This window comes from Herpailurus yagouaroundi, unplaced genomic scaffold (genome assembly GCF_014898765.1).
Source record: "Herpailurus yagouaroundi ecotype Mexico unplaced genomic scaffold, PumYag 206, whole genome shotgun sequence".
Taxonomy (NCBI): domain Eukaryota; kingdom Metazoa; phylum Chordata; class Mammalia; order Carnivora; family Felidae; genus Herpailurus; species Herpailurus yagouaroundi.
This window is the reverse complement of record NW_024412437.1, coordinates 7,805,904-7,818,661: the sequence shown is the minus strand read 5'-3', so window position 1 is coordinate 7,818,661 and position 12,758 is coordinate 7,805,904. Positions and strand designations below refer to the sequence as shown.

Genomic DNA, 12,758 nt, shown 5'->3' with positions numbered 1-12,758 from the left:
CCCCCCCCCCCCCCCCCCCCGCCGGCTCCGGGACCGGCAACTCCCTCCTGCTGGGAGGCGGGGCACGGAGACGGTGTCGCGGCCAGCGCCCCCCGCCATCGCGGAGCCCACCCCGCCGCGCCGGCCCTACCTCCAGAGCTTGCCCAGCGTCTTGCTGAGCTCGGCGTTGTGCAGGTGCGGGTACTGGTCGGCGAGCTTCCTGCGCGCCGCCTGCGCCCACACCATGAAGGCGTTCATGGGCCGCTTGACGTGCGGCTTGTTCTTGCTCGAGCCGTTGACGCGCACTGGCATGGGTACCAGCGTCCAGTCGTAGCCCTTGAGCACCTGGCTGACCGCCTCGCGGATGCACACGGGGAATTTGTCCTCCTCGCTCTCCTTCTTCAGGTCCGGCTCGCCCTTGGAGAACGTGTTCTCCTGGGGCCGCGTGTTCTCGGTGTCCGAGCCGGAGCCCGAAGGGCAGGGCGAGCCCGCCGAGTCCTCGGACATGGTGGGGCTGGGGGCGCCGGACAGGCCCTTCTCCTGCTCGTCGGTCATCTTCATGAAGGGGTCCAGGAGATTCATACGCGGGCCCGGGGCAGGGGGCGGGTGGCCGGGAAAGGCGAGAAGCCGCGGCGGCTCGGGGGCTCGAGGCGCGGGCTCCTCTCCCCTCGGCTGCCCGGACGCGGAGCGAGCGGCTCCCGGGGAGCCTGGCGCGTCACCCGGCTGCGGCGGCGAGCACTTAGGAAGGCGCGCGGTGGCCAGCCCGCAGCTGCCCGCTCCAAGTGGGGGAAGGCGAACTGCAGAGGAGAAGGAGGAGGGGAAGAAAGAGAGCAAAAGCGGGGCGCTTGCACCCCTTCTCTTCTCCTCCTGCAAAGAAAAGTTCCTGGAGTGAAAACTGGCAAGTCGCGGCGCCACTGAACTTTCCAGTGAGTTTCAAGCTCCGCTCTCAGCTCCTCAACTCCCAGCCCCGGGGCTCTTTAATAACTACTGCGCCTCACCTTAGAGACGGCCAGCCAATCACAGCACGGCATTTCAGGGGTTGGCAGGCAGCTGATTGGATTCGATTTTGCGGGGAGGAGGATTGTGGCACTGGGCTTGGGTGACGAGAGGGGAGGGGAAGAGCGGGGAGGGGAGCGCTGCCTCTGGTCTGGCTGGGGGGGTTGGGGCGGGGGACCCAGGACGTCCAAGTGTGTAAGTTTGCCGTACTCTCGTAATGTCAGAAGTTTGGGGCCGTCTCCGCACGAATCTTGCGTGCCTGTGTGTGTGTGTGTGTGTGTGTGTGTGTGTGTGTGTGTGTCTAGACCAGGATCTGCCTCCACCCCCAAGCATTTCTTTTCGCTGCTTTCTGCGCGGTACCGGAGACTTAGCGAGAGTTTGCAGCGATCAAAAAGCAGTCCCTCCTTCACGCGTAGCCCAGTGTATGCGCCCGGAGCCTGCCTCCTCCGAAAAGTGCTTAGAAATGGTCTTTTGAAGCAAATGTTTTGGTGACTCAACGCCCGCTGTTCCTCTGTAATAATCCATATAAATAGATTAACATGCTCTGCTTCGCCGGCGCTGCTGCGGCTGGTAGGGATTCTGCTGCGCTCTTGCAAGGGGAATCAATGAAAACCAAAGCTGAGACTGGCGGTGGCGGCGACGCGGTAGCCCCGCGCCCGCGGGAGCCGTCCCGCGCCACAGCGACCTTGAACTGTGGCAAGCCCTTCTCCCAACCCCCCCCCCCCCCCCCCCCCCCCCCCCCCCCCCGCCCCGGGATAGGCAACTGCTTTGAACGTTCTGCTTTTCACCTCCCGGCCGAGAGACGGTAGTCGGGTCCTATTGCGACTCGCAGACTGCTAGGAGTTCTGGGGGAGGGGGTGGGGGTGTCTCTGATGTATCTCGAGTGAGATTTGCGCACAGTCTTTGTGTTTGCACCAATTGCCTTTAGTGCCTGGTTGGGTATCAGTTCTGGACGACAAGGAAAGTGCTAGACGCCTGCGGGTTACATGCCTTCAGGATCGCAAATAACAGCACAACTGTGGAAATCTCTTAATTTTAAACTTCCCCCTTTCTGGCTCTCCCAAATATCCGCCTCGAACTAAATTATTGTCACGGGGAATCAGCCGCATCACAGCAGAGACTTGCTGACTTCTAATTTGCACATTGCAAGATTTCAAGGATTGGTTTTCCTTGAAGAATTGTTTTCAAAGATCTCGTTTTCTCTCGAAGAGGTCGACGTTTCTTATAGGAAACGGAGCTCTTCAGAGGGTAGTTACGTTACCACTTACAGTTAACTACTATTTACTTTTTAAACGAATGTAACTCGCTCACAGTGGATGTCTATAGTGTCCTACATAGTTTGTTTACCAGTTTCAGAGACCTCCGGGTACAATAGCCGCGGTATTCATGGCCCCGTGAATTCGCTGGGAAAGTGTAAGAACAACTTCGTCCTTTCTTTGGAGAAGAGAGTCCCGCGTAGTGTCAACTGATTTCTGTGTCTTGGGGAGGGGACATTTGTGCATATAACTGAGTGATTCACAGACACCTGACCCGGGAGGACACTCCGAGACCAGAACTTCGGGCGGATATTTTAACCAAGGCATCTGTATTTAGTTGCATTGTATTGTAGTTCTCATGTTTACTGGCTTAAAAGCACGGAAGACTGGGACTTGAAGATATTTTGGAATATTTCTCTAAATATTTATCGAGATAAATACGTGCACATATAAATATATATTTAATACACTTATGTAATAGGGGGATGTAAAAAACCGAACTTTAAATCATAAACTTACAGTGTTTTGTACATTTTCTGTTCGTTTGATGCAAGCATTTTGTATTCTTGTATCTTCTTGAAAACTTAGGATAAACAGAGGACTTTGAAAATGGCGCACTTTTCAACTGAATCCAGAGGGGGCGCCAAAAGCTCAGAAACCGCCTAACTCCCAGAAACTGCAGGAAAACTTAGATGGTGGTGGGGGGTGGGGGTGGTGTCTTCCACTCAGTCAGGACTGCTCTGCGGCTGAGATTTATCTTTGCAGAAATTCCTACTACTCGATATTTCCTCCCGTTTGGATTCACCTCTGGGCAGCCCAGTTACAGGAAGTGGGAGGTGTGTGTCTATGGGGGACCCAGCAAGCAAAGAGTGTTCAAAGTGCCTGACGTTTCTGGTCTGCACAGAACCGGGAGACCGGGTCCCCGAAGGACCCCGTCTCCCAGTTACCAGACGGCGCCCTCGGCTCCATGTGCCAGGACCAGGCCAAGTCTGACTCGTGGACACCACTGATTAGCCAGTGGGGCGGTCCTGCATTTCCGCAGGGGCTCAGGTGCTGATTCCCCCACCTCCACTCAGGGGGCCAGTTCGCTCTCTTGTGAGTTTCTCGGGTCCCCTCTGACGTCTCCTCTCTGCCCCGGGAAGACGCTCGCGGTCTGCCGACCAGAGGACCCGCATCAGAGCCAGCTGGAGGGAAAGGAACCCATTATCAGCCTTCAGGTTACAGATCTGGAAACTGAGGCTGTTGGCTCAGTTTTAGCCAGAGCATTCTGCCAGGAGCCAAACTCGCTGGGCTCCTCATTCTGGTGGGGATAAGGAAGGGAAAGGGCGCAGGTCAAGAAAAGCTGCAGGCAAGGAGGTGGGGTGGGGGCACTTCACAAGCTCGCAGCGAGCATTCCGGTCTCCACTCCAAGCCAGCGCCGTTAGGTCTGCCGCCAGGAGCAGAGACTTGGAGGTGCAAGAGGATCCCAAGGGGGAGCTCGGGAAACCGAGGTCTGGGATCACCCCTCCTCCCCTCTTTGGGCGACCGGGGCCGGCGCCGGGCTCAATTTCCCTAGCCTGGGCCGCCAATCTTCCTCCGCGTCTAAACGGGCGCGCCGAGTCCCGGAGCCCGGAGATGTTGGCGTAGGGCGAGTTTCGCGGGCTCTGTGGGGCGGTGCGAACACCCTGCACAGGGTGGGGGTTTCCTACTCCGAATGAGGGTGGCGGTGGGTGCGAACGGGGTTCCCTTTACCTGGGGAATTAGGGACCATAGTCTCCCTCTCCAAAATGTCGTAGCAAAAGTGGGGAGCGTGTCTCAATCCGTTTTCAGCAAGGATGCATATCCCAGAAGAATTCGGTTGGGTTGAGCAGAAGAAGCGCCTCCCAAAGATCTCAGCCCTGGTTCTCTATAGAGGTGCTCAGGGAAGGGGATACCCCTTCTCGCTGCCAATTCCCTGGGGCGCGGTTCCCTTGAGATTAAAGACCCCAATCCCTGGGGGGGGGGACCCTTGGGTCCCTGCGCCCTCAGTTCCCAGCCTCTCCTCGGTAATTAGTACTATTCCCGGACGTGGAGCGCCTTTGTCGGTCGCTCTTCAGGCCAGTTCTCTAGGGAAAGGAGAGGCTGCCGGTAAGCCCAGTCTCAGGACGGGCGTTGGGCTGGACAGCAACAGCAGAGGGAAAAGGAAAGTGCCAGACAGCTTCCTAGGTGTGCAATAGATATCTATGGAGGGCCGAATGCATGTGACCTTTGGACGTTTTGCCCGAGTGGGTGTATGACCCGTCACAAGCCTCCAGAGCCCCCAGCGACCGTTTTGTAAACGCATGTGACTGTACAGTCTTATATGTGGAATTCTCCCCAGACAGGCGCCCTTCTTTGGGAGATTATCCGACATGTAGAAGCCCCCCCCCCCAAACTGTAGGCCAAGAAGGGCGTTTCGTTTTCTTCCCTTTTCTGTTTTCTAACAGAAAGAGGAGAGAAGTGGACGGAGGTGCTGGGTGAGGGAGGCGTGGACCGGGAAAGTGCTCCCCGGTGACCTGGCTGGGGTGTGAGGCCCCAGGGGCTTTAGCCCAGCAGGACGCGCCCCGGGGAGTGCAGACCAGAGCCAAAGCAGGGGACTGGACTAGCTCCTCCAGGACCCTCTTACTAGCTGAAGGGAAAAGAAGGAATGGGAGGGGGAAGTCCTAGCTCCGAAGGGCCTGTTGTGTTTCCAAGGGGTGTGTGTGTGTGTGTGTGTGTGTGTGTGTGTGTTCTCCTTTTCCGAAAATATGTCTCAAGGCAGTGTACAAGGGAGCCTTGCGTCTTTTGGATTCCCTCAATGCATCCCTAGAACGGCCTGGAAATTTCCTTAGGCCAAGTTTTATGACCAGCCTCCCTCCTTCTCCTTTTTAAAATCTTTAAGGCATTTGCAGCTGAAGGTGCTTTTGCGTTGTTGATCTAAAAATACAAATAAAGTAAAGCGCTCAACACCCTGGTGCTTTCTTTTGCGGCCGGCCGACTCCCACAGGCCAAGGAGGCTGCCCTCAGCACCAAGACTTCCTCCGCAGTTCCTTCCACCTGTACCTCCTCAGTCACCCCCCCCATCCCCTCCCACCCCCTCCCAACCCCCCCCATCCCCTGTTGGTTTAAGGGTGCTCTGTCCCAAGGGGGGACGGACAGAGCTGAGAATCTCAGAGGACAGTTTTGTGTGAATCTCCCAGGGTAGGCTGGGTGGTGCAAGGACTTCATCTCAGCCTGAAGGGACTGGAGCCAGCTGCTCCCACTAAGCCGTCCTATCGGGTGGGTCATGATGTCGGATCTTTATTAATCCGAGAAAATATGTCCATCAAACCACGTTAAAGGAGAAATGCTCTTAATATACAATCCCGAACGAAGGTAGCCGTCAGAATTAAAGACGAATGCTCTTGCGACTTTCTTGCAAGCCTTTTCTATCTCACCCGCCCCCCTCCAAAAGACCCCCTGGGGGGAGGGGTGTGCGAGCACATCTCCTGGTTTGCCAGGACCCACTGCTTCACTGGGTCAAGCCGGGCGCACATCTCCGGGTTTGCCAGGACCCACAGCTTCACTGGGTCAAGCCGGGCGCCCTGCAGCTGCGAGCTGGGCTCGGCTTTGGAGAAGCGTGAGCGCGCAGCCGGGTTGCCTGACTTCGGGCAGGAGCTCCAGTTCTGCCCCCGGGAACCGCGAGGGCAGAGCCCTTGCAGTCAGCCCCCAACTTTGGGGTTTTCCGGAGGACAGTGACGTCCTCACGCGGGGCGGGGGTTGGGGGGGGGCTCTGGCTGCAGAGTGTTCTCGGATCTGTGACGTAAGAAAACTGCCAGGGGGTTGTCGGACCCTGAACCCGTTAGAACCGCCCCCCGGTGTTGGGGGGGGAAGCTTAGGAAAGTGGGGGCCCCCGGGCACGTGGGGGGGGGGGAACCCGCTGGGCTTCCGGCCAAGTCATTGTTTATTTCAAATTAATTTCTTGGTGCGCGTCCTGTCTGCAAGCCTGCGGGAGAGCCAGCGTTATTACCCGGTTCCATTACGGTTTTGTTTGAAGGGGAAGCCAGGGGTGTCTCCAGCACTGTCTCAGCTTTGAATAGGCAGATCAGAATATTGTTGAGAAAGCGGGGTTGTTGTTTCTTTTCCTTTTCCCACTTTTCTCCCCTTTTCTCTTTAACATCTTTCTCCCAAGGCCCTTTCACGGACGTCAAAGGTGTCAGTGGACTCTTAAATGCCTTTTCTTCCTCCTCGGTTACACTCTCTTCCCTAATTTCTTTTATAAATGAGAGTGAAATTTGGCCAGGCAAAGAAGAGAGGGACAGTTTTTGTTTGTTTGTTTGTTTGTTTGCTTGCTTGTTCCTCTCTGCTCCCTTCAAATCATTAAGACCCAGAAAATCTCACAGTGTCCCCGTTACTATCTTTAGGACACAGTGTATTTACATCTAATGGGAAAGGGCAGACTGTTTGCTTTCACAGTGAGTCCTAGCCCTGGAATCTGCTGCTACCCCAATTTCCAGATTGGCTGAAATGCAAGGGAAAGTCCCAACGAGAGCCGGGTCGGACAAGGTATGGGCTGTCTACAGAAAAGGCTTCCTTCTGGGGTGCTCTTAAAGCTCACAAAATTGTCAGCTTGGATTGGCAGGAGGCTGTCTTTTTAGCCTCATCTGCCTTAACATCCACATGCAAACCAGAGACATATAAGCAGTTATTGCTGTAAATTAGGGATAAGGTCACCATAGATTCAATCACCAGAGCATTTATCATTCTTTAAAAGAGAAGATAAAGTCTCGGAGGGCCTTAAAAGTAGACATCTTTCCCTTAACTACTTTCTTGGGGGCAATGGAGACATCCTGCAGGATATGTTTCCCTCAGCAACTGGGAGAAAAGGCGGTGTCTGGCTAGGGTTGATACCTCTGGTGGGACAAGAAGGCACACTGGGTGGTCTTGGCTCAGACAGGGTCCCCAGCCATTCACCCACCCCAACCCCTGCCTCCAGGGTCTACCCTCTCCCCCCGGGGCCCTCCCCTCCAAATCTCACGAGGGAGCCCAGAATCCAGCTTTCCTCTGAATCCTAACTAATACATGCACGAGCTATTGCGGGCAGCAAGCCCGATGCTTGCAGATTTTGAGTCATGGATGACCGCAGAAGGTTGTACAGGGCTCTCGGCAGCCGACCGGATGGGTCTGAGTGTTGGCGCTCGGGCCGTAGATGATGGAGGAGGGTTCTGGGTGGAGAACGTCCAACGTAGTGGAGACATCCTTCATTCTTTCGCTTGCCATCCCTCTCCCAGTTAGCCCGGCACTAATCATTCTCAGCCCCCACACATGTCAGCTCAGCAAATATCACTGGAGGGCTCACTACGTGCGTGAGCACCCAAAGGGGCCAAGGCAGGGTCTCTGCTGTTACTGCCTTCGTGTCTGGTTGCCTTCCGAATTCAGTCGCTGTCTGCTCCTGTGCCATTTTGCCCCCGGGGCATCGCGTGTCCTGAGACCCTCTTTCTCTGCCTCTAGCGTGGATGTCCGTTCCCCTGCCCTGAAAGCGAGCGTGGGTCACAGGGAGCTGCCCTCTGTCGTTGCTCCATCAGAGTGCTGAGCGGAAGGCGAAACAGGGGCGCCCGGCTCCACGGTGGGCTCCCTGCCCTCCCTCTCCTGGGCCCCAGAAGTCACCTCTCTTCTTCCATCTCTGCTGCTCTTTGCCTGAGCCGTCACCTCCCACCCCGCCTCCCCTCCCCTTTCTTGGTCCAAGCCCAGAAATGCCTTGTAGTGTGTGGTAGGCTTCACTCTCTCTTTGGGGGACATCTGCCAACCAGCACAGTGGTGATGACAGTTTCCAGATGATTTTCCAGGAGCAGAGAAATCTTCTGAGGGAGGAGAGAGTGGCATTGGCCAAACGCTGAGTGGGCTGAACATTGTGGTTCCGGAAGAGGCCCAGGGAGGTGGAGCTTCGCAGGGCTCCAAGATTTCTTTTTCCCCTCCAGATTCTGCCTAAAGCAAAAGTCACTAATTGCTTTTTATTTTCCTGGCACTTCGGAGGTTCTCCGGATTCTGACTCTCCTCCAGGACCTTAGGTCTGAGGAAAGCAGGGCCTCAGGGTGATCCCGGTGGGGGGCGTTTGCCTCCAGGCTCACCTGCCTCAGCTCAGCTAGGCCCAAGACCCGATCCAGCCAACTTCTGGGCTAGTTCCCTTGGCCAAGGGGACTGGACAGGTGAGGCGGAGGATGGAAGGAACACTCACCGGCCCCCTTCCTCTGTCCCTGTGCTTTGTCAGCCCAATTTCACTTCTGCCGAGGACACTTTGATTTTTTTTTTTTTAATTTTTTTTTCAACGTTTTATTTATTTTTGGAACAGAGAGAGACAGAGCATGAACGGGGGAGGGGCAGAGAGAGAGGGAGACACAGAATCGGAAACAGGCTCCAGGCTCTGAGCCATCAGCCCAGAGCCTGACGTGGGGCTTGAACTCACGGACTGCGAGATCGTGACCTGGCTGAAGTCGGACGCTTATCCGACTGCGCCACCCAGGCGCCCCGACACTTTGATTTTTCATCAAACCAACCAGGAAGTGGGGGTGAGGTTGCCTTTGAGATTTAACCATGAGTCCCGAGAAGAAATGGTTAGATTCTCTTTTGATTCTGAAAAATTCCAAGCAACGCTCCCTTTGAAGGAAAGAATTATTGACTTACATTTATTCCTAAGAGCATCGCTAACTTCTCAAGTCTCTTCCGTGTCCTCTGGCCATTTCTCAATGACTCATGGGCGGAACTCGCCCTGTCTTTCTAGACTAATGTACTGGTTTCTTCCCCATAGTCAAGATTTTCCTTTCTAACGTGCCGTGCCCGGGAGCCCTCATCACAACCCTTGCTTGCACTAACCCTCTCTCTTTTCAGGGAATGGTGTCTCTCTCAATAAAAGCTGCCCTCACCAACTCTTCTCTTAGAAAAGATGTGAGACTCATTCAGACTATGGAGTAAATGACTATTAAGGCTCTGTATATTCTGAGTCTAAGAGACAGTCAGATTTTGGTAGGCAGTGGAGGTCCAGTCCAAACCCTGAACCCTCTGTGAAGACTTGAGGTCTCTCCAAGAAAAGGTATTTGCTCCTGTCTCTGTGTTCTTACAACATTTTGTTCATGCCTTTTTGTGTGGTCATTGGTCTGTTGTGTGTATATGCTCACCCCTAAACCGTGATCTCCTCGAGGACAAGGACAGAGTGTTATATCTTCCTCTATATGCCACATAGACTCTGCCCAGTAAATGTTCAGTGAGGGAATGAATGACCAAAATTTAGCCAAGGCAATGACTACCTAATGGTACGTCTCAGCTACCAGGCACATCGTGGGATACCTTGGCCAGTAGATGAGATCTTCATGGCTTTCCTCAAAATGTCTCCTGTAGATGCCTACCTATGCCCCTCACAAGAAAGTCTGTCCTTGCCTGGAACCCTTTTCTAAATTCCCTGTCCTCAAGACTTCTTTCTTTAAGAAAGGGTGTTAGAGAATATTTGGAGAATATTTGGAGTGATGGACATAAAGCTTTCAGATTGCAATCTTTACACATTTCTGGCCTGGATTTACAGGTTTTGAGAAAACAATCAAACCACAAACCAAAATCATTATTAACCTATCAGAACCTCTAAAACCTCTAGACCTTGCTACCCAAATATACAATATAATAAATATTTTTTTTCTTCCTGGTTTCCTTGCTTGCTTTTCTAAGCACAAAGCACAGTCCTGTCATGGATGAGCCGTGCAGTGGCTGAGTGCTGAATGGATGGCAGGAGGGGGTGGTGGGGGGCGGTGGGGCAGGGGTGCAGAGGAGACAATTATGACCTGGCTTCCCCCTGCAGCTCCTCTAAGGAAGGCATTTTCTTTTCTCTGCAAACGGCCCTGCTGTTTGTTTGGAGAAGGAGAGCTGTGGGTCTGGAATTAGGGGGTATCATGTGGGCTGCACGTGTGCCTGGAGCTACCTGAAATCTGTAGGCTAATCACTCCCAGATGGCCCCAGGGACTGCAGTCCCAAGAGCCCCAGAAACCCAAATCCGTCCCCAAGTCCTCCTGGGGGCGGGGGCGGGGGCGGGAGGGATTTAAAGGGAAAGTGAGGATGGCGTAGGTAGGTACACATGCATCTTCTTGCCTAGGCACTTTGGGGGCTTGCGATTCCGTTTGGAACAACCCCCCTACATCCTTTCCGACCAGAGGCATTTGCAAAAAGAATGTCACCCATCTCCACCCCTGCCCCTAAATCCAAACTGTGATTTATTTGGAAGAAGGAGGAGGAGGAGGAGGAGCAGGAGGAGGAGAGGAGGAGGACGAGGCACAGGAAATTGAGAAGCAGGAGAGGAGAGAAACACTAGCCTCCAGGCCCTGTTGCCCAGCTTGAGGGTGGGGTGGGGTGGGGTGGGTGGAGTTAATTTCAACAGGTATTTATGTAGATATTAAGTGTCAAAATGCCTTAGCTTTTTGCTGCTTCTGGGTGAAATTTTTTGCTCAGGCCGGTGGGGTGATGCGGTGAGGGGCCAAGAATGTGCATTCTCCGCTAGCCAATGAGCAGCCAACCCACGTAGGAACGGTGGGGTGCCAGCTTGGACAGGAGAGGCCGTCATCGTGGCCTCCATCTGTTCAGAGACTCTCGCTGCTCTGCCCCAGGCCCTGTGTCCATTTCTGTCCGCACTACGGGCTGTATCTCTCTGCCCCCATAACCAGCCTTTGCCTGGACTCGCTTAAGACCACTGTGCACAGCCCCCACCCAACAGCCATCCGTGGGCTGCGGGCATCCTCGTTCACAGAGAGGAGCCCGGGGGCAGGCTGCTCGTCCTGTCTGCTACACGCACATCACTCTGAAGCCCACATAGTCACCTGCTCTTCCCCTTCTCACCTATGGCTGAAAAAATAATCCCACTGCTAATGAATATTCCTGGCTGCTGCTTCCTGCTTCTGCTTTTGAAATGCCCTTACATCCACTCGTCAACTCTATTCCCTGGACATGTCCTGGAGGTGGTGAGGGGAAGAAATTACTCTTTGCTTTTCATGTGAAGAAACCGAAGCCCTGAGAAGAGCGTGTGGCTCGCTCAAGGTCAGGCAGTTAATGGGAGAGGCAGATCCCGGGATGCTGGTGCGAGGTGGCTGCCCCCACCCCTCCTGCAGGGCCTCACGCACTGAGAATTCCACAGGCTGCTGTGAGCGGGGAGCCCTGTTCGCAGGCACGCAGGCTCCCCCACAGGCTTGTCCTCCCCGAGCTCCAGCTCCTTTTTGGGTCACACGGAGAGACTGGGGCTTCACTCTTTTGTGAAGTGCAGTTTTTGATCTTATCTCCTCCTTTCTCTCCTAATCAGAGTTTGGCTGCCTTTGTCTCCGGGGAGCAGAGAACAAATTGTGACTTGAACCATGCACATTCCATGTGTCTTCCCTCCTCTTTATTCCTCTTTCGTGAGAACCTTTCTGGGTTTGCAGGAGTGGTGCCTTGGTTGATTTTGTCTCACGGCACTTACTTCATTTTGCTCTGTGAGCTGGGCTTCTTTCTTTCTTTCTTTCTTTCTTTCTTTCTTTCTTTCTTCTTTCTTTCTTCTTTTTTTCTGGGTTATGTGGCAGCCCCCTTTCACCTCTTGAGCGAGGCTTGTCTAGATTTCCAAGATCATTTTTTTCTCCAGGGCAGAAAAGGATTGTCGCTATCCCCTTAAGTCCAGGCAAGTCCTCATTTGGAAGTGCAGGCCCTCCATTATGAACCCGATCCAAATTTTCTTTCTGTCCCATGGGGACATTTATTAGCAAGGGGAAATGTTTGCAGAGCCCTTACTCTGTGTCCATGATGTACATAGGGCTTTCCTTAGATGAAGCGCCTGGACCCCCTCAGAGAACCTTCTGTGGTCATTCTTCTTCTTATTTTTTCCCATTTAACAGGTGAGAAAGCCGAGGTCTAGGATGTTTAATTCTCTTGTCTAAACTTCCAGCTCTAAGTGTTAAGGGGTAAAAGCCCTACCAACTCCTGGGTGCTCACTGTGTAAAAATTCACTTACTACAAAGGCCAGGTGGGATATACCTTCATCATCTCTATTCCATGGTGGGGGGAGCTGTTTACCCACGGTCTTCTTTATTAGGGGCCCTGCCTTATTTCCTTTGGACTCTATCTTGTGGGGGGTGTTAATCCACATTTGGGGTCTTGCATTTTGCACAAGCCATGGCGGGTGTGGTGACCTGATGATTTCAGTGGTTGCCTGCACCTGTCTTTGGGACTCCCTGTTTGCCCTTATGAGCCATGCTCCCCCTCTGCACAGACTCCTGACGTGTCCCCTGAGGCCAAAGGGCATGTCCTTTTTGGGATGAGTCAAAATTCGGATCCTCTGGCTCAAACGTGGTCTGAATGATAACGCATTTCATTTGTACCGCAGAGATTGATGTTTAAAACTTGACCGTGTTTAACACGCCCAGGGAATGCTGTGATGCCTGTTTAAGGAGAGAGGAAGCTGGAGCACAGAAGGTGGGGCAGAGACACAGCTTTGGAGGCATGGCATTCAGACCCCTGATGACGGCGAAGTCCTTCCCACTGTTCTAGCTGTTTTTTTCCGTGGAAGAGCCAGCT

The 12,758-nt window shown here is 53.9% G+C and overlaps 1 protein-coding gene across 1 annotated transcript in view; it reads right to left on the bottom strand.

The window, feature by feature from the left end:
* SOX9 (SRY-box transcription factor 9) overlaps nt 1–943 on the bottom strand; it is a 4,799-nt gene extending 3,856 nt beyond the window's left edge. Inside the window, exon 1 of the mRNA XM_040452245.1 lies at nt 131–943. Within this exon, the coding sequence (XP_040308179.1) occupies nt 131–561 (431 nt within the window). The 5' untranslated portion in view covers nt 562–943. The remainder of the gene's footprint in view (nt 1–130) is intronic.
* Between the last annotated feature and the right edge of the window lie 11,815 nt (nt 944–12,758).